Genomic DNA, 20,543 nt, shown 5'->3' with positions numbered 1-20,543 from the left:
ATATCATTTATATTATTTTTTATGTATCTATCATTTATAGTATGAGTAAATGACTTTTTTTAGAAATTATAATTAATTTATTCTTTTAAATGTCATCTAACTTTGTATAAAAGAAAATTATACATTACATCCATTATATACCGTCTTACCGTGAACAGAGGGCCAATGCAAAGAGAAAGAGAAAGAATACTTCTTTATTAAGTATACTCAAAAGTAATTGTTACTATGGTGAGAGACTAAAATATATACACATAAGTTAGATAAGAGTAACCTTGCCTAACGGTAACATAACAGTAATACATTAACACCCTCGATAAACTTATGTGGTTTCACAATAACTGTGAGTTTATTCCTGAGTGATAGAAAATTTGTGAGTTTATTCTTGAGTGATAGAAAATCGGATCAAGAGATTGGTTTAGTTAGAGGATCAGTCACTTGATAACGAGCAGGTATATGCAAAAGAGTAATGTGCTGTTTTTGAATGTGATCTCTAACAAAGTGTAAGTTAAGCTCGAAATGTTTTGATTTGGAGTGCATAATAGGATTGGCACTTAGAAGCACAACACCAAGATTGTCAGAAAAAAGCTTTGAAGTAAGGATGGGAATGTGTAATTCATGAAGAAGGGACTGAAGCCATAAGATTTCAGTCATAACAGCAGCTATGGCACGATATTCAGCTTTTGTACTGCTACGGGAAACAGTTTTCTGTTTGTGAGAGGACCAAGAGATGAGATTGGAACCAAAATAGATACAATAACTGGTTGTGGATTTTCTGTCATCAACATTCGCACCCAATCGGCATCGGAGAAAGCAATAATGGAGGAGGAGGAATGCTGATGAACCAGGAGACCATGATCGACAGTACCCGCAAGATAGTAAGTATACATTTGACTGCTTGCCAATGATGAACATGAGGATCATGCATGAATTGCACAACTTTGTTGACTGAGTATGATAACTCGGGGCGAGTGACAAGGAGGTACTGCAAAGCACTTACAACAAATCTGTACATTATAGGATCAGAGAAAACTTATGAAGAAGATTGTTGAAGACGAATAGAGGAAATCATGGGAGTTGGTTGGGGATTGGAATCTAGCATGTTGGTCTTGCGAAGAAGCTCACGAATATATTGAGTTTGAGAGAGGTGCATGTTCCCAGTTGAAGTACGAGAAACTTGAATACCCAGAAAATGATGAAGAGGACCCAGGTCTTTTAGTGCAAAAAGGATTTAAGACTAGCAATGAGACCAGTTACTGCAGTCTCTGAAGAACCCATAATAAGAATATCGTCTACATAGATTAGAACGTAAAGAGTGTCATTGGAGGCAAACTTAACAAAGAGAGAACTATCACTTATAGTTGAACGAAAACCAAGATGTTTTAAGGTATTACTTAACTTAAGAAACCACGAACGAGGAGCTTGCTTCAGGCCATAAATTGCTTTGTGAAGGTGACAGACAAGATGCGGATCCGTGGACGTAAAGCCAAGAGGTTGTTGCATGTAAACACATTCAGTGAGGTCACCATTAAGAAACACAGTATTGATATCAATTTGACGAACGAACCAACGAGAGGCAACAACATGAGCAAGAACCAAACGAATGGTAGTGTGACGAACGACAGGGCTGAAAGTCTCTGAATAGTCAAGTCCTTCTGTTTGGTTGAATCCTTTGGCCACAAGTCTTGCTTTGCATCATTGTAGAGATCCATTTGCATTAAGCTTAGTTTTATAGATCCACTTGCAACCAACTAGTGGTTCTCCTGGAGGAAGAGAGGTTAAAGTCCAAGTTTTATTTGAGAGTAAAGCATTATATTCTTCGGTCATGGCAGTAAACCAAATGGGAGAAGCAATAACAGTTTTGACAGAAATAGGAAGGGAAGGAATAGCGTTTAGAGATGTATGATAAGCTTTGGGTTTAAAAACACCAACTTTTGCACGGGTAATCATAGGATGAGTGTTAGCAGGAGGGGTAGGAGTGGGAGAGGGAGGAATGAGGGTATCACAGTGACTTTGAGTTGATGAAAGATTGGAGGGAGAGGCAGTATCTAAAACAGAGGTGGAAGAGGGTTGATTACATTGTTGCATAACAGTGATAGAAGGAACAATATCAGTGGTTACCTGGGAGGTGCAGGAGTCAATCTTATACTGATTGGGATGAGCAGAGTATGGAAACGTTGTTTCATTGAACACCACATGACATGAAATAATGGTTTTACCTTCAGGAGTAAGACAGATATAACCTACATGTTGAATACTATATCCAAGAAACAAACAACATGCAGAACGAAACACAAATTTGTGTTGATTGTAAGGTCTTAAACTAGGATAACAAGCACAACCAAAGATCTTAAATTTTGTATAATCCGGTTGACGTTGAAACAATTGATGATATGGATTATTACCTTTTAAAACATATGTGGGAAGAACGTTAATAATATGAACTATGAACGGAGGTGATAAACGCTTCATCCCAGAAACGAAGCGGGAGAGGGGCAACCTCAAGCAACGTCAAACCCATATCAACAATGTGATGGTGTTTGCGTTCAACAGAGCCATTTTTTTCATGAGTATAGGGACAAGTAAGACGATGTTGTATCCCATGGTGATGCAAAAAAGGAGTGAGAGAAAGATACTCTCTGGCATTGTCTGTTTGAAGAGCACAAATTGTGTACCCCGTTTGTTTTTCAACAAGACCTTTAAAGGTTTTAAAAATATTGATGACTTGAGACTTTTTATGCATGACATAAATCCAAGTAAATTTAGTGTAGGCATCTAAAAAGAAACATAATAGGGAGCACCATTGGAAGCCATGAAAGGGGAAGGTCCCCAGATATCAGTGTAAATCAGTTCAAGAGGCTTAGTACAAGTATGCACAGAAGTTAGAAAGGTAATTGATGACTTTTTCAACGAATACAAGCAGAGCAAAATTGAATATTATCAGAAACACGTATATTACAGTGTGACATAATTTGTTTGAGAACTTTAAAATTGCAATGGCCAAAACGTTCATGCCATGTGTTTACATTGATTTTATCAGCAGTGAAAGATAGAGAATTTACAGAACACTGAGAAACAGATAGCAAAGTAGGAAATATATACAAGCCATTTTTAAGAATGTCCTGAAGCATAACTCTTTTCGTAACCTGATGAATAACATAACATGTGTTAGAATGAAATTCAAAGAAAACGTTATTATCAATACATAATTTAGAAACGCTGATAAGATTCTTAGTGATTTCAGGAACATGAAGAAGATCTTTTAAAACAAGATTGTTATTGGAAGTAGAAGAACGAATATGAGCAGAACCAATAGTAGAGATTTTCAAACCTGTGTCATTACCCATCTTTACTGTGTCAGTGCCGTCATAAGAATTCTTGCTAGTGTAAGTAGAGGAGTTGTTCGTGATATGGTGTGTGGCTCCACTGTCTGGGTACCACAGAGGGTCGTCAACAGAAGAAAGAATACCTAACAGAGAAGGAGCACTGGAATCGGTGTCTTGCAGTTGAGTGAAATTTGCGTGAGCCTTAGTGGAAGAGTGTTGATCATACCTTTGCCAGCAAAAAACTCAATAGTATGCCCGATTTTCTTGCATATTTGACAAGTGGGTTGGGGTTTAAGAATAATGCCATGAGTCATGTTGGTGAGGTCGGTAGTTGGAAGACCCTTGAAGAGAACCTGAACGAGACCATTGAAGAGAACCTGAACGATAAGAGTCATGGTTTCCACGAAAACTATTGAACTTGTTCTTAACCTTATCAGTTCTTGAAGATACTGGATTCCATGAGACAAGAATAGCTACAGGAGAAGCAAGAGGATCAAGAAGATGGTGTTTGTCAAGACATTCTACTTGCGCCAATAAAAGAGCTTCTATTTCATTGAAAATGTCTCAGACATGATGGAAGCCACAAAAGAAAAATTTTGTGCTCTTGATACATGTTGCAGTGAAGAGAGGGCCATGCAAAGAGAAAAAGAAAGAATACTTCTTTATTAGAGAAAAAGAAAGAATACTTCTTTATTAGGTAACTCAAAAGTAACCGTTGCTGTGGTGAGAGAGTAAAATATATACGGATAAAAGAGTCCTTACATAAAAGTAATCTTGCTTAACGGTAACATAAGTAAAATAACAGTAATGCACTAACCCTACAGTTATATATAATTTTTGATTTAATAGTTTTTAAAAAAAATATATAACAAAAGATAAATTTATAATAAAATGATATAAAAATTATTAAAATAATATTATTATTATTGATTGTTAAGTGCGTTTTAAAAAATGGTTGGAAAGTATCAGGACCCTTATATAAATACTTATAAATTTATAAGACCCTTTTAGGAGCCCACCACTATAACTCTCATCCAAAATTGGTTTAAATTGCGTGTACGTTGGTTTTGTTTGTTCAATTCTTTATGGAAAATAAACTGTAAGAAAAAGATACAATCGAGTTTTTATATTAACTCATTTTAATTTATGTGTTTTATTTTTAGAAAATAAATATTTCTTCATAAAAGTTTATAATTTTGAGAAACTCAGTTTTATGTTATAAAGGAAAGTTATACAGATAAGCCATAATAAAGTCCTTCGTTTTGAACATTGATGTGCAGTTTTCAAGTGTGAATTATTTGGTATTTTATATTTTATTTCTGAAACTTCCTTCAAGAAAAATTATATTCTAAAATAACATAATTAACCCTACCTCAATTTAAAGGCAAAATACTCAAATGCATCAATCTGTATAAGTATTAAAAGGATTCGTTCCTGTATTTTTATTTTATTTTTTTAAATTGATTTTCATCTTCATCCAAACTTTAGACCTTATGAATACTTATAGTAAGGAAATTATTAAATTGAGTTATTGTAAATTTTTTTATGTGGCAAATAAAATTTCAATGTGGACCAGGATATTTTCATGCTGAAAAATCATTTGTTACTTAAAAAAAAAGACTTATTCCAATAATTTCCTTACTACAAACGTTCATGAAGAATAAAGTTTGGACTTGAGATAAAAACCAATTTCGTGATTTTGTTGTTATTTGTTGTTGTTCTCTTTCAATCCAAAGCAATTATCTAAAACAAACATTTTCTCTTATTTGTCGACCTTCTTTTTCATGTCATTTTTAACTATCTACCACCAACATTTTGGAAATGAAGGGCACTCACCAATTCATGGTACCCTCAGCGTGGCGCTACGCATCATACTGATGGGAAATTCAACACAATAAAAATAATATCTCAACAAGAGCAATAAGCAACGCATAATAATTTCCCCAACTTGCAAGAATATGTGAGGAGCAATAACAAATAATGACAGCAACACAAAATACACTTCAAGAAGACACGAAAATTTTAAGGTGGAAAACCTTCTCAATGTGAGAAGTAAAAACCACGGGCACAAGTCAGTCAATCAAGCTCCACTATGATCAAATTTATGGTTACAAGAGAGTCTCAAATCACAATACAAATTGTGCTTAATAACCAACCAAATAGCAATACAATAGAGAATAAGAAACCTGAAAAATTCACAAAACTGGAGTTACCATACGCGGCCTATATATCCCTGTTCCAATGACTTTTGAACAATCCTAACGGTCTAATTGAAGCACCACGAAGTATGAACCTTCTGAAAAAATTTCAGCTCAATCCAACGGTGGACGAAACAATCTGAAAAGTTTCGTCCTCAATAGAAACGCTGAGAATGCTGCTGCAGTGTGAGATGAATTTCTCTCTGCTCAAACAACTTCTGCAAGATCCGAACGGTCTGATTGAATTCACACAAAGTATGAACCTGATGACAAAATTTCAGCCCGATTCAATGGTGAACAAAGCGTTGGTGGTGGCCGGAAGTTGCTGAGTGAAATTTTCTATCTTTTCTCTTTTCTCTTTCTTTTTCTATCTGTCTATTCTGTTGACTGCTGTCTCTCTGTTCGAAAAAACGTTAAAGATTAATATTTGACTGGACCTCCACATAGGAAGTGAGTCTAACCCAACACATACATGCAACCTAAACTTTACGTGTCCTAACACACATAGGCTTAGGTTTAAAAGAAAATGTTTTACTTGAACTAGACCCATGTGCACTAAGCGCACCCCTAGGTCCATAACTACCCCTGGTTTGCCGCCTAGGCCTTATGTACGAAGGGTTACACTAAACATACAAAAATGACTAATACATACATTCGAGGCCCAATCACATGGTCCACCAACATGGCCCAAAAGCCGAGCTGATCTGTATGGCAGGTGCTGAAGGCTGACCTTAAAGTGCTGAGCTCTGAGTGCTCTGGTCTAGTACACTAATGTTTTAATATGATCAGTCTTCCTCTATCTCAAGATTTACATGATGACACGTATATATATTATTTTCTTTTATTTATGATTAAATATTATCAGTTTTTATTAAACAAAAATAAAATTACACAATATACTGATCCCAGTAGTTTTTGTTTTAAATAATTGAAGTCGGTCTTATATAATTTAAATTATTTTTTCTTAAAAAGAAATTTCACGGCTTTTAAAAATTTAAAAGAAATTATGCATGCATTATTGCCAATTTCAGTGGATTAATCTGTTGATGAATGAAGTAGAAAATACGATAGGGGGATAAAATTGACCTAACTGTGTACAATTCAAGAGCTTTTAATAAAACTCTTTTTCATACAGCAATCAATGAAACACCACCAAAATCTCACTCATTGCTTGCCCCCATGCCCATTATATGGGTCAAACAAAGGGAAAAATAAAAAATTATTTTGAAGTTATATGAATATTATGATCTTATTATTACCATAGCTACTCCAGGAGCCACATTTAAAGTGAGTTGCTCACTTTATTTCTTTCAATAAATTTGGACAATTTGTTCACGCAACCTCTTTAATTTGAGGCATATTATGTTGCAAATATTATATGTGTACCGGTCGATATCGGAAGAAACAGTGTCGATAAGATGATCGATCGAGTCAAATACCACAAAGGTACATAATAAATAAACATGTAATAATAATTATGATGACGTTGAATGTGTCAACTTACACTCCAAAATATATGAAAAATATCTCCAACATAATAGATAAACTAATTAAATTGAAAGATATACATTCCTAGCATTAAGGAATCATTACGCATGTCAGTTGACAACCGATATTCGACCCATAAGTGTCAAGACCCATAAATCAAATCACTATAAATAGAGTCCTCTGTGAAGGTGATGTGAGTTGATTTTAGGATTGTTCATTTTATGGTGTGACACTTTACTTAAATTGAGTTTTTTAAACAAGAATATGGTGAGAACTCTAAGAAGATCCCCACTGGACACGAACTTAACCAAGTGGTTAAGTAAGTGTGAAGGTTCACTTCACAAAAGGAAAAGGAAAAGACAATTATAAGATGAGAATGATGCTAGAATGTTCGGAATTAAAGAACAAGGAAAGGAAACCAAATAGAATTTTCGAATGGAAACAAGGGAAACCAAACAAGAACATGATACAAAGAGTAATAATGGAATGACAATGGAAGAATAAACGAAGGAATGAGAAAGCTTATGTGATGGATTTGAGAAATGGAGCACGCCACTTGGAGTGTGATTGGCCTCCAAGATAAGTGATGATAGCTACCACTTGAGAGCTCTCAATACTCACAAGATAAGACCTAAATTCTAAGAGGAATTCAAACCTCACTAACACCTTACACAATTGTGCAAAGTAACTCTTCTTCTATTAATTTCAACTTGTAAAATATACCAGGTAGGCCTCCTATTTATAGGTCAAGGAGCCTTAGAGAACAAGCTAAATGGGTAGGATAGGAAAAGGGAAAAAATGGGCAACCTTAGGGTTTGACTAAGTCAAATCCGCATCCTAGGCTTGTCCTTCTAGAAACTAGGTCAAAATGCCTTCCAAAAGGGCTAGAAACAAGCTAAAATGCTACCCACACCCCCTATTATGCTAAAGGCACATTCTTCTAGCCTATCTTTGCTATTTGGACTCCTAAAGTGAACCCAAATTATTTACAACATGTTTTATTCTTAAGTAGACCAGCAGGAAGAACTTGAGATGCTCTAGTCTTTGTCCATTTCTCCCTCTGGTAAGGTTTTCACTTGAATGTTGAGATGACCTTTCATAGTGTGCATCCTTGATCATCTTCTTGTTGTCTTGGTTTGTATCAGAAGGAGTAAGGTACGTTTTTACATTATGCTAGAATACACCTAAACTAGAACACTGACTTGAGCGTCAGAGTGCAATTTGTAGGTACCCCGCTCGACCGAGCATCAACATTGAAGGAAGGAGGCTTGAAGGAATTTTGAGATCATCGATACGTCAACAATTGAATATCCAGTCACAAGTACTATCTGGGTCCCTCAGCCTACACATGTACAATATGAAAATGAGAAAGAAATTAGGCCAGTCCTGTATTTACAATTGTGACTTCCATAGTATAATGTACCATTTTTTACCACACACTTCTCATTATCTCATGACGGTTGACACAACTACCTCCATGACATTACTAACGCAGTGCTAGAAGCACACCATTTTAACACATTGTTCTTAATTGGTTAAAATTTATCAAAAAATTATAAAATCATAAGAGATGGTCATTAAATAAGTTGTGAAATCCACTAAATTTACTGATTTTAAAAATTTATCTAATATCCCTAAAAATCTCACATATAAAATTATTACCTATAAACCTCACTCTGAATCCACACAATTATGCGCATAATAATCTCAATATCATATCAACTAGTATGACATGGTTAATTCATATGACTTGAAAGACCAAATTATTTTTCAAATCGCAGAAAAAACCATATGAACCTCTTTCGACTCTCAACACCAGATAATCCTCATCTATGTGATTCCAATATATCAGGAGAATTAGAATACATCCTTATAAACAAATCCCTAATCAATGCACATCTTAAACAATCTCAATATGGTATTTTATTTCCTGAAAATACTACCTCTTGATTATGATTCATAATTCACATCTCACAATATTTAAATTCACACCATTAAATCATGTCAAAGCTTAGAAATTCAAAACACACCAAAAATTTATCCAACAAATCACATAAACATCCTATTAAAGAAAATTTTCAATTAGAAATATATATATATATATAAAATAAAATTTCATTCAAATAACATTAAAAACAACAGAACATGAATAACCCAACCTTTTAAAAATAAAAAAAAATAAGTTTTTTTACTCTAACTTAAGCAAAAAAAATCTCAGTTGAGTGAGAATGCATCTCGCTCGAGCGAGAATGCGCCTCGCTCTAACGAAAATACTCTTTCTTGAACAAGATTAAACTCGAGTGCACCCCAATATTCACCCTATTTTGCTCAAGCGAAAATGGGTCTCGACTGAGCGAAATTCCTTCTCGCTTGAGCGAAAATGAACCCAAGAGCACCCCATTTTTTACTGTATTCTCGTTTGAGTGAGAATTATCTTGCCTGAGTGAGAATTATCTCGTCTGAGCAAGAATTATCTCGCCTGAGCGAGATATGTAGAAAACAGTTTCTAATATTTGCTATATTTTTTATTTTCACCAAAAAATTTACATTCAAATGTTATGTTATCAAACATACCAAACCAAAGTAATAATCTCTGCTATAGTTGGATAATTACTCTAATATAGCTACTCTTTAAATCTATAATACCATATATATCCAACATTTCTAAATTAAAATCATTCACCATAATCAACCAACTAATAATTAGAATCTCTTACACATCAATTATATCATAATACAATTCACTCATTCATATTAACAATTCAACACTTTTCATCCCAAAGACAACATATTCAACACTTATTCTCATAAAAACAACATATACTATACATAATTCACAAAATCATCTACTTTACTCAAAACAAACAATCCTGCAAGAAAATTGTAACTAGTGACTACGTTACCCCCACATCTAGATCTTCAAGCCTAGGGTTATATGAAAAACTTAAACTAGTCTCCCTTACCTAAGCTGGAGCAGATGCTCATTAAGAGTTCCAACTTCAATAAGACCCAAGGACAACATAACCTGCACCACATAGTTTTGATAAAAAAAATTCTAACTATATCACTAGGACTCTGAGCGAACAGGAACTAATCTTGAAGATGAAAGCACCACATGCAAGGACCTAAACAGAGACCAACCTAACAAATTCAAATTGTGTCTCAAAGAGAAGAGCAAAAATGAACTTACTATATTATATATTCTGATCAGACAATCTTGTCGTCTTTGCTTCCAGGAGTCCAATGATGGACTATGATTGTCAATCTGATAAATGAGGAGAACAAAGAAAAAGAGAAGTTTTAGAGAAATGATAGTTCTTTTAAGATGAAATCTGAATAACGAAATCTTCTATTTTTATTTTTTTTTCATTTTAATAATAAAATATTTATGTACCATTTAAAATCTATCACTTCTACTCTAAGGTTATTTTCTAAATCCTTACAATTTCCAATTAAAAAAATATTTTAAAACAAAAATTGTGATAGACTATAAGTTGGCAACAGTGACAATGGGCTAAAAGAAGGAAGATCCAAAGTAATATTTTAGTTTTCTACCCTTATATTTCAAAAGATACCAAAATCACTCTTTTTTATGGACATATTTTGTTTAGTTTTGAACTATAGAATTTGAAGACTTTATAGATTCCAGAATCCGAAAATTAACATTTATGATTTTGTGCATTTTGAATTATATAAATTAAAATACAAAATTTTATTTTTGTATTTGGGATTGTATAATGTATAATATAATATAAATTTATATTATGAATTGTAAAATTATATTTGAGATTATTTTAGTTTAAAGAAAGCATCATATCTTGCTTATAAAGTAAGTATTTACTTTTTTTTTATCGACAAGAAAAAATAAATTAATATGAACCACTTTAGGGGTGGCTCAACCCTTATACATAATCATAGCACAACAGTTCCTCAAAACCCCTTCTAACCTACCTAATCCTTATAACCTTAAAACAAAAGAACACCCCAGTCAAAGGAATAAACCTTGCATAAGCTCACTTAATTGAAAACATACAAGCCATAGGATCAATGCACCACTCATAATAAGTAAAACAAGCATAAACAGATTTAGATGTTACCCAAGACCAAACCTTTAATTGAGCCAAGGTAAACATTTCTGAATGATCTATCACTCCACCTTGGAAAATATGCTTATTCCTGTGCTTCCAGATTTCATTTACTACTGCAATCCAGATGCTACTCCAAACAACTTTAACCTGGGCAGATGCATTTAACACATTAAACTGCAATAAGTGGGAAACTGGATCAACATGATCAACGGACGTAGTCCCCAACCATGTAAAACACTGTTTCCAAACAAGTCCAACAATCCTGCAATAAAAAAACAAATGATTTGTCGACTTCACTTCCATCCTGCAAAAGCTACAGAGGTTGCTATCAACCGAAACCCCACGCCTTTCCAAATTAACTTTTGTAGCAACCGAATTAGACAACACCCTCCAAGCAGAAAACTGGGTTGTAGGCAAAGCATAAGACTTCCAAAGGGATACAAACAGACTCTCTCCCTCAAAGGGGCCTCTTAATTTAGCATAGGCAGACTTTACCGAAAACCCACTATCCTTACCTACCTTCCAAACCCGGCTATCTTCAATACTCAAGACCGAGGCCTTTCCATGCACCTCTTGTAACAACTGGGCTTCCTAACTATTTTCCCACTAAAAAAGACCTCTTCTCCAGACTAACTTCCACTCCCAACTATCGTTAACTCACTCCCCACAAGACTCTAGATTACCTTCTTTATTACCACATAAGGAATACAGTCTTTGGAATTTACTTTTCAAATCTTCGTTGCCCGCCCAAACATCTTTCCAAAACAAGATATACTTCCCGTTTCCCACTTTCCACTCACAAAAATTCTCAAAGGTTCTATCCCATTCCTCCATCCCCCAAACCCCCTTCAAATCCCTCCACCAGATGGAGTCCTTAGCATTACTCCTTTGATCTTGCAAGATTCTCCAACCTCCTTATTTAGAGTCAAGAATTTCCTTCCACAAACCACCATTCTCAGTCTCCAGACGCCAAGTCCACTTTCCCAATAGAGCCACATTGAAAAGCCTTAAGTTCAAAATACCAAGACTGCCAACTTCTCTAGGCTCACAAGCCTTTTTCCACGAAACCCACGCTATTTTCCTTCCATCTGAACCTCAACCCCACAAAAACTTTCTTTGAATTTTTTCAATCTCCTTTAGCACAGCAGAAGGAAACATATACATAGATAAATAAAAAAACGGGATAACAGAGAGAACCGACTTAATGAGACAAACTCTCCCGGCCAACAAAAGAAATCTACCTCTCCATTTTCCCAACCTACTCTTAACTTTTTCCAACACTACGTCCCAAAACGAAACTCGCTTGTGGCTCCCCCCCACAAGAAACCCCAAGTACTTAAAAGGGGTTTTCATGACTTCGCAATTAACGATAGCAGCAAACTACTGAGTCACAATGTGGTCAACCCCCACCCCTCCAATTCTACTCTTCAAAAAATTGACCTTCAAAGCAGAGGCTAATTCAAAACAGTGTAGAATGACTTTCAAATTGCAAAAAAATTTAAAGTTAGCTTCACAAAGAAACAAAGTATCATCCGCATATTGAAGCATATTTACCTTAACCTTTTGTACCCCAACCTCCAGACTCTCCACCAAATTCTTCTCTACAGCTTTCCTTACAACACCTACCAAACCTTCTGCCACAATAAGAAACAAAAAAGGCGCGAGAGGGTCGCCTTAATGTAACCCCCTCTTAGGGTAAAACTCCGAAGTAGGGCTCCCATTTACAAGCACTGACACAGAGGAAGATTCCAAACATGATTTAATCTATCTGATCCATTTTTAGTAGAAACCTAACCTTCCAAGCATATAATATAAAAAATCCCAACTTACAAAGTCATACGCCTTTTCGTAGTCTACTTTAAAGTAAACACAACTCTTCTTCCTCCACTTCACCTCCTTTAAAACCTCATTAGCTACGAGGACACTATCCAATAGGCCCCTTCCTTCCAGGAAAACAGATTGCCTAATATCAATCAGCTTAGTCATCACCTTCTTCAGTCTAAGAGACAAAACCTTTGAGATGATTTTATATAAACAACCTACCAGAGAGATAGGTTTGAAGTCACTTAGCTGTTGCGGGTTGTCAACCTTGGGCACCAAACAGATGAAAGACGCATTTGACCCTCTGGGCCAACTGCCTCTATCTGCAAACTCGTTCACAGCCTTCAGAACATCCTCTTTTAAAATCTCCCAACAGAACTTTAAAAAGCCGAAGTTAAATCCGTCAGAACTAGGGCTCTTCGAACTTTCACAACTCCATACAACAAATTTAACTTCTTCTTCAGATATATTTTCAACCAACATTTTATTCTCCTCCCCAGAAAAAGTAAGTATTTACTTATATATTATAAAATGATGTTTTCATTTCTAGTCATTGTGAGATCTTCAACATATATTGAATTTTCAAATTTTAATGAAAGACATATTAGAAAAAAATTTAATTAAATTTTTTGAAACTAATGTTAATCTATTTTTAATATTAATGTGAAATTATTTTTTTTTTAGTCTAGATGAACTGCATCTAATATGTAATATCTTTTCAAACGTATTCATAATAAAAGTTAATCAATTCTAGATTATATTAATTAAAAAGTCTACACAGTTATATTAAAAAGTCAACAAAAATAATATATTAAAAAATTTAATAAATGAAAATATTTACATTTATATATATAATACGGTAAAATTCAATTAACAAGTCAATTATAAAAAATAAAATTTACTATTTAGAAAATAAATATAACTTGATGGAAGAGGGCCAAGCACAACCTCATATAAAAAGACAAGAGCCAAGACGTGAGCATCCAAAGCCAAACCAAGAGCGTCTAGGCCAAAGGAAGGAGCGTCTAGGCCAAAGTGAAGAGCGTCTAGCATAAGGTGGAGAGCGTCTAGGACCTCTTACTAGGTCCATGACCAAGCTACGAATGGGAGCCTTGGGTAAAGCCTCGGATGGGAGAGAAAGCAACATGTATATGCTACATGAAGGCCCATTAAGGGCATCTTAGTATTAAGTGTAGTGTAAATAGCATAAACTTGTTTCCATGTGATTTACCCTAGATTTGCTCACGTTCTAGAATGTTTCTTCACATGGCCGGCCATGTGCTCCATGTGATGTAATTTGCATTTCATTTTGATTAGCATTAGGGTTGCATTATGGTCCTCCTTAGCCTATAAAAGGAGGAGCCTACACCTTGTATTTTTAAGATTGAATAGAGTATTGTTATGCTGCCAATTTAGTGTCATACATTACTCCTTGCCTAGCTTCTAGGTTTTAATCTTCATTTCACCACCTTCAAAGGGGCTGGCCGAACCTCCCCATTTTCACACTCTTCATGCACCTTCAAGGTCACCACACCTCTTAGGAGGACCTTGTTCATCTCTTCCATTAAGCTTCCGCACCATCTTCCACAAACATCCAAGAAGAGCTCATAGGAAATCCATCATAACTTGAAGGTAATAAATATAAATAAATAAATATAATATACTATTGAGTTTCGTTAGAGTTAATTTTCGACTTTAAATTGTGAACTGAATTAAGTTGTGTAATTTAAAGAAAAAGGATTAAATACAATCTCACGAAAGTTGATTTCTCGTGATTTTTAGATTCAATTTTTAAATTTGGTAGATTCAAATTTTAGCGCACCTAATCTAAAGGAATATGTCACACAACACAACACTATTTTAATTTTTGGGTGTTTCTTCCTGTACCCATCTTCTTATTCCTGCACCCCCATAAATTTTCAAAATTTCAAAATTATCCTTTTATTTCACAATACAGTTTCCATGGTAATGTGTGGGTTGTAGGTGAGATCGTGGACATTACTGCAGCAAAGGTTGTTGATGGAGGTTCAATGGAGTTGTTGCTGTGTTGAGAAAGTTTCATTGGTGGTTTGCGGTAAAAGAATGAGGAGTGTTGTACTGTTTTGGATTGGATATGGTGACGTGGGTGTTTTCAGAAATTGGGTTCTGGGGATGAGTTTCGAAATTGGTATTTCAGAATGGGAGAATGAATTTCAGAATTGGAAATCTCTAACACATTCTGAAATGAGATGCTATGAAATGGAAAGTTTTTTTTTTCAGAATGAGATTTCTGGAAGCAAAAAAAAATTATGAAATGGGGTTTCTAAAAGTGAAAAAGTTAATTCCAAAATGGTACTCCATACTGCAAAATTGTTTTTCAGAATAGGGATTCCATAAGAGAGAAAAAAATATTCCATAATACCTTTTTCGAAACACGTATTTTGACTTCCAAAAAGGCCAAATCTGGAAGGCAAAATATGTATTCCATAAAAGGTATTCCATAATGGTTTTTTCTCTTCCAAAATGCATATTCTAGGAAACAACTTTTTAATATTTTGTTGGAATTTTCTGTTAGGTAACATGTTATTTTGTAGGAGTATGGAGAATATCGTAGGGTTTTACCCAGGGTTATATGATGAACTTGATGTGTGGGAGGGACTAGATGATGTTGATATTGAGCCATCAATATCTTGTAAAGCATTATTAGACAATGAATGCAAGCCACATGAATATAGTGATTTGCTTACCACATATGTGGTAAAGGTGAAGGTTGAAAAATATGTTTAGATTGTGTATTATTTAGTAAATTAAATATCAAGTTGTGACAACTTTTTGTAGATGAGCTTTTGAGGTGGGCCAGAAAAGTTGTGTATGATTTTGGCTTTGTTATTGTTATATCGAGGTAAAATATTTCAAATAGACAACGCGGAAAGAAGACGTACATATTATTGGATTATGATAGAGGAGGTAAATACAGGCGATATAATAATGACTTACAAGTGACTGGGAGTGAAAGTAAAAAATGTGATTGTCCTTTTAGATTACGAGGGAAACTTGTAAAAGGTGGTGAAAGATGGATGTTGAAATGGTATGAGAGGCTTAACAACTTTCTGCTGTCTCATGGCTATGAAATAGGAATGATTGACAAGACTCTCTTCATCAAAAAGTCAAATTCTGAAATTATCCTTGTGCAAATCTATGTTGATGACATCATCTTTGGTGCTACACAAGATAGTTTGTGTGAAGAATTTGTGGTTGCTATGAAAGGTGAGTTTGAAATGTCTATGATGGGAGAATTGTCTTTCTTTCTTGGATTGCAGGTTAAGCAAACAAAGGATGATATCTTTCTATGCCAATCAAAGTATTGTAAAGAGATTCTCAAGAAATTTGAAATGGAGAGTTGCAAAGAAGCAAGCACTCCTATGCCATCAAGCTGCTACATGGATGTAGATGCTGCTGGAAAAGGGGTAGATCAAACCAAATACAGAGGTTTGATTAGCTCTTTGTTATATCTAACAGCAAGTAGACCGGACATTATGTTTGCGGTGTGTCTTTGTGCAAGATATCAAGCAAATCCTAAGGAGTCACACTTCAAAGCTGCAAAAAGAATTCTGAAATATCTCAAAGGAACATCAACTGTTGGGTTATGGTATCCTTCTCACTCTCCCATTCATTTAATTGGTTATTCAGATTCTGACTTTGCAGGTTGCAAGTTAGATAGGAAGAGCACAAGTGGCACTTGCCACCTTCTTGGTTCAAGCCTTATCTTATGGCATAGCAAGAAACAAGCATGTGTAGCTCTCTCTACTGTTGAGGTTGAGTACATAGCTGCTGGAAGCTGTTGTGCACAGATTTTGTGGCTCAAACAACAACTTGCAGACTTTGGATTGCAAATCAGCAAGGTTCCTTTGTGTGTGATAACACAAGTGCCATCAATCTTACCAAAAATCAGATTCAGCACTCAAGGACTAAGCATATTGAGATACGTCATCATTTCATCAGAGATCATGTAAGCAATGAGGACTGTGAAGTGAAGTTTGTTTAGACTAAACTGCAGTTAGCTGATATCTTCACAAAACCATTACCAAAAGACAGGTTCTTCTTTCTAAGAAATGAGTTAGGTATCCTTGACCTTCATAATCTTTCCTAAATCTGTTTTAATACATGTTAAAGTCTATTTGTGAAGACAAATAGGGGGAGAATTGATTGGTTCTTGTGAATCTTTCTCTGAAACTGTTTAAATATGCTGAAATCTCTGATATCAAACTTGTTTCTGCTTCTGCTGATAGAAACAACCGATTGTTTCGAGTAAACAACTGATTGTTAGTCTAGAAATTGCTTTCAAAGTGTGAAAATCTAACTTGCTACTGTAAGAAGCATTGGATTGCATATATGCTGTTTATGCAGGTACTGCTTCAGATTCAATCATATCCAACACAAGTAATCAAGGATTTGTCTTCATCAAATAGGGGGAGATTGTTGAAACAAGTGTGTTCAAGCTTTGAAGAATCCAAACCCTTTGAAGGTTGATGAAAGGCAGGATGTGCTTGATGTTGTTGAGCTGTCTTTAGATAGGATCTGGGGTAGATTAATTGTATATATCCACTCTTGATTGAATCCAAAATATAAGCATTCTCAAACCTTTTAATTGAAAAGTGTTTTTAAAACCAAGTGAAAAACAACCTGTTGTTTTGTCGAAACAACCGATTGTTTAATACTTAGGTGTTTTTAGAAAGATTGTAAACTGTTTTTGATGGTTGACTTGCTGTCAAACCAAAACAACCGATTGAATCGTGGAAACAACTGATTGTTTGTTTTGGGACCATAACAGAAAAATGTTTTGTGCTTTGACTGAGCATTAAATGTTTTTACAACTGTTTACGCTCCAATTTTTAATGTTTTGACCAATCTTTAAATGCAATTAATAGTTTGTTAAGATTTTGCAACAAACAACTTTGTTTTAATACAGAAAAACAGATTTGAGTTTTTCAATAGTTTTAAGCTTTTGAAAGATTGAGATTGCTTAGAGATTGTATTGATAAAAAAAAGTGTGAGATAGGATTTTCATCTTCTATTGATTTCATATTTGTTCTGTAACAAGTGTAATCCTTTGTACTTTCAAAGAAACTCTGTGTGTATAGTTGAGAAGTGTTGTGTGTTCTTGAGGGGATCAAGATCAACATTCTTAGTGGTGTTGTGTTGAACCAAAGGAAGTGTGTGTCTTGAGGGGATCAAGGTCACTTCTTTGGTTGTGTTGTAAGTGATATAGGGTTGATTGCTTAGTGGATTCCCCAATGTTTTCTGGGAAGACTGGATGTAGCTCTGGATTAAGAGTGAACCAGTATAAACCTCTGTGTGCATTCTCTCTATCCTTTAACTCTTTAATTTCAATTTTATATTTGTAATCTGGTATAAACAACCGATTGTTTCTGCAAAACAACTGATTGTTTTTCTGGTGCTGTGCTTTTTGCTTTGTGTTTTGGCAAACTGATTTCTTAATCAAGTTTAAATGTTTGCGAAAACCCTCTTTAATCCATTCACCTCCCCCCCCCCCCCCTCTAGTTTAAAGCCATACATTCTAACAGCAACAAGATAACAAGACAAACAAACTGGTTTTCTGCATATACAACATTAGTAGAAAAACCAGAAAAAGTGAAGTGTTCTAGTGCTTTCAAGTTCAGAATAGCAACAACATAATGCACAGTTTTAAATCTATCTATACAACAAAATCAAGCATAGACTTCTCCTCCTATTTGTTCTCACAAATAGACAATGAGAAAGGTTGTAGAAATCAGAAATCAGAATGATAATACAGTAGTCCAGCAGTACAAACAATGTTGACATTTCAAGAATAGAACATGACATAGAGTTTTCAAGAAAACAAGTGGATATAATCTTTTATTATCAGATTCTGAGGCACATTCAATGTATATTTATCCAAAAGCAAGATTTCAAAAAGAGGATTGGTTTAATCATGCATAAGGAAACTTGGCAACATTATACAAAGGTGCCAGAGGAAAAACAATCGGTTGTTTCGAAAAAACAATCGGTTGTTTTACTGTGACAACGAAAAGAACATTTTTCATAACCAAAAATTACCTTTTAAATTAATGAAAATGCAGTATGCAATTTGTTCATGCCTTTGCACAGAGAACCCCAAAAGATTCACCCAAAAAGAAGACTTTGAGATGTTCATATGGTCACAAGGCACACTTACATGAATTGAGAAATGAAAACACACATACTCTCTTTGAAGTTTCTCTTTTGATCAACACTATGCATGTGCCAAGGATGTCTTTTGACATTCAAAGAACCCTGCAGGACATATACAATTGAAAAGTGTAGGTACAAAGATTGTCTTTGCTCTTGATATTCTTCCCTTTAGCAGTCATTCTTCAAGCTCAAAGGTGATTCTTGGCTGCCAAAGATCCATCATCTTCTTCCTTGGCCATCAAACACAGATTGGCTTCTTTTTTATTTTGCTTTTTTTCCCTTCTAGCTTGACTTCTTCTCCTTGCTCTCTTTATTTCATTGGTTCCCTCATGAGTTACTTCAAGTGTATCCCACATCTCCTTAGCAGATCCACATTTTGAGACCCTGAAAACTCATTAGAATTTAAGGCAGAGGTGATAATATTTTTTGCAATACAATCATATTGTGCTCTTTTACTTTCACTCTCAGTCCATTGGGACCAAGGTTTTTCAAATAAAACATCATCTTTTTCAAACATAGGAATAAAAGGACCATTTTCTATTGCATCCCAAATTTCTCTATCTAGTGATTCAACAAAGATTTCCATTCTAACCTTCCAAAACTGATAGTAAAAACCACAAAATAAAGGTGGCCTGTTTATTGAGGGACCCTCCCCAAAAGGTAATTTTTCAGCCATAAGAAAAAGGTTTTTAGGATCAAACTTGAATATCTTTCAAGAACCAAGCTCTTGATGCCAATTGTTAGAATATATGACCTTAAACAAGAGGGGGTGAATTGTTTATAAAATATTTTCGAAAATTTTGAAGGTATAATGAAATTCAATGTTGAATTACAGAGAAAGGAATCAAGGAAACAAAGAACCAAAACTGTTTTAAGATGATATCAGAAAAACAACTGGTTGTTTCTTTGATTCAATCGGTTGTTTTTATCAACAAAATTAAAAACAACTTAAAAACAGAAATTAAAGAGTTAAGGGTAAGAGAAAAGCACACAAGCAATTTATACCGGTTCACTCTTACACCAAGAGCTACATCCAGTCCCCAGAAACCACTGGGTAAACCACTATGCAATCAAAACCATATTACAAACACCACACACCAACGTAGTGACCTTGAACCCCTCAATAAACACACTACATTTGGCAAACCACACCAAGAGTGTTGATCTTGAACACCTCAAGAACACACAACACTCTTTGGCAACGCCAATACAGAAATACAGTAATCAAGGAAGAAGAGAATATAATACACTTGGGTATTACAAAGCTTAAAGTTCAGAATTACAACCTTATCCTATTCCACACACTTAAGATTGATCCAAAGCTCTTTCAAAATATTGGAAAAACTGTTTTTGATAAACTCTTTTTCTTACTCAAAGATTAGGAGCATAAAATCACCTTTATATAGACCAACCAAGTGGTCAAAAACATTTAA

General features: G+C 34.7%; 1 protein-coding gene across 1 annotated transcript; it reads right to left on the bottom strand.

Moving 5' to 3' along the window:
• Positions 1-2,904: 2,904 nt before the first annotated feature.
• Positions 2,905-3,935, bottom strand: LOC137819197 (uncharacterized). Its single transcript, XM_068622970.2, has 3 exons — positions 3,550-3,935; positions 3,329-3,466; positions 2,905-3,143 (listed from the first exon to the last, which is right to left on the bottom strand). The coding sequence occupies exons 1-3, from the start codon at positions 3,716-3,718 to the stop codon at positions 3,109-3,111; spliced, it is 342 nt and encodes a 113-aa protein (XP_068479071.1). The 5' UTR covers positions 3,719-3,935; the 3' UTR covers positions 2,905-3,108.
• Between the last annotated feature and the right edge of the window lie 16,608 nt (positions 3,936-20,543).

The sequence above is a fragment of the Phaseolus vulgaris genome, chromosome 7, assembly GCF_051622355.1.
Source record: "Phaseolus vulgaris cultivar YP4 chromosome 7, ASM5162235v1, whole genome shotgun sequence".
In the NCBI taxonomy this organism is placed as follows: domain Eukaryota; kingdom Viridiplantae; phylum Streptophyta; class Magnoliopsida; order Fabales; family Fabaceae; genus Phaseolus; species Phaseolus vulgaris.
This window is presented reverse-complemented; position numbering and strand designations above follow the sequence as displayed.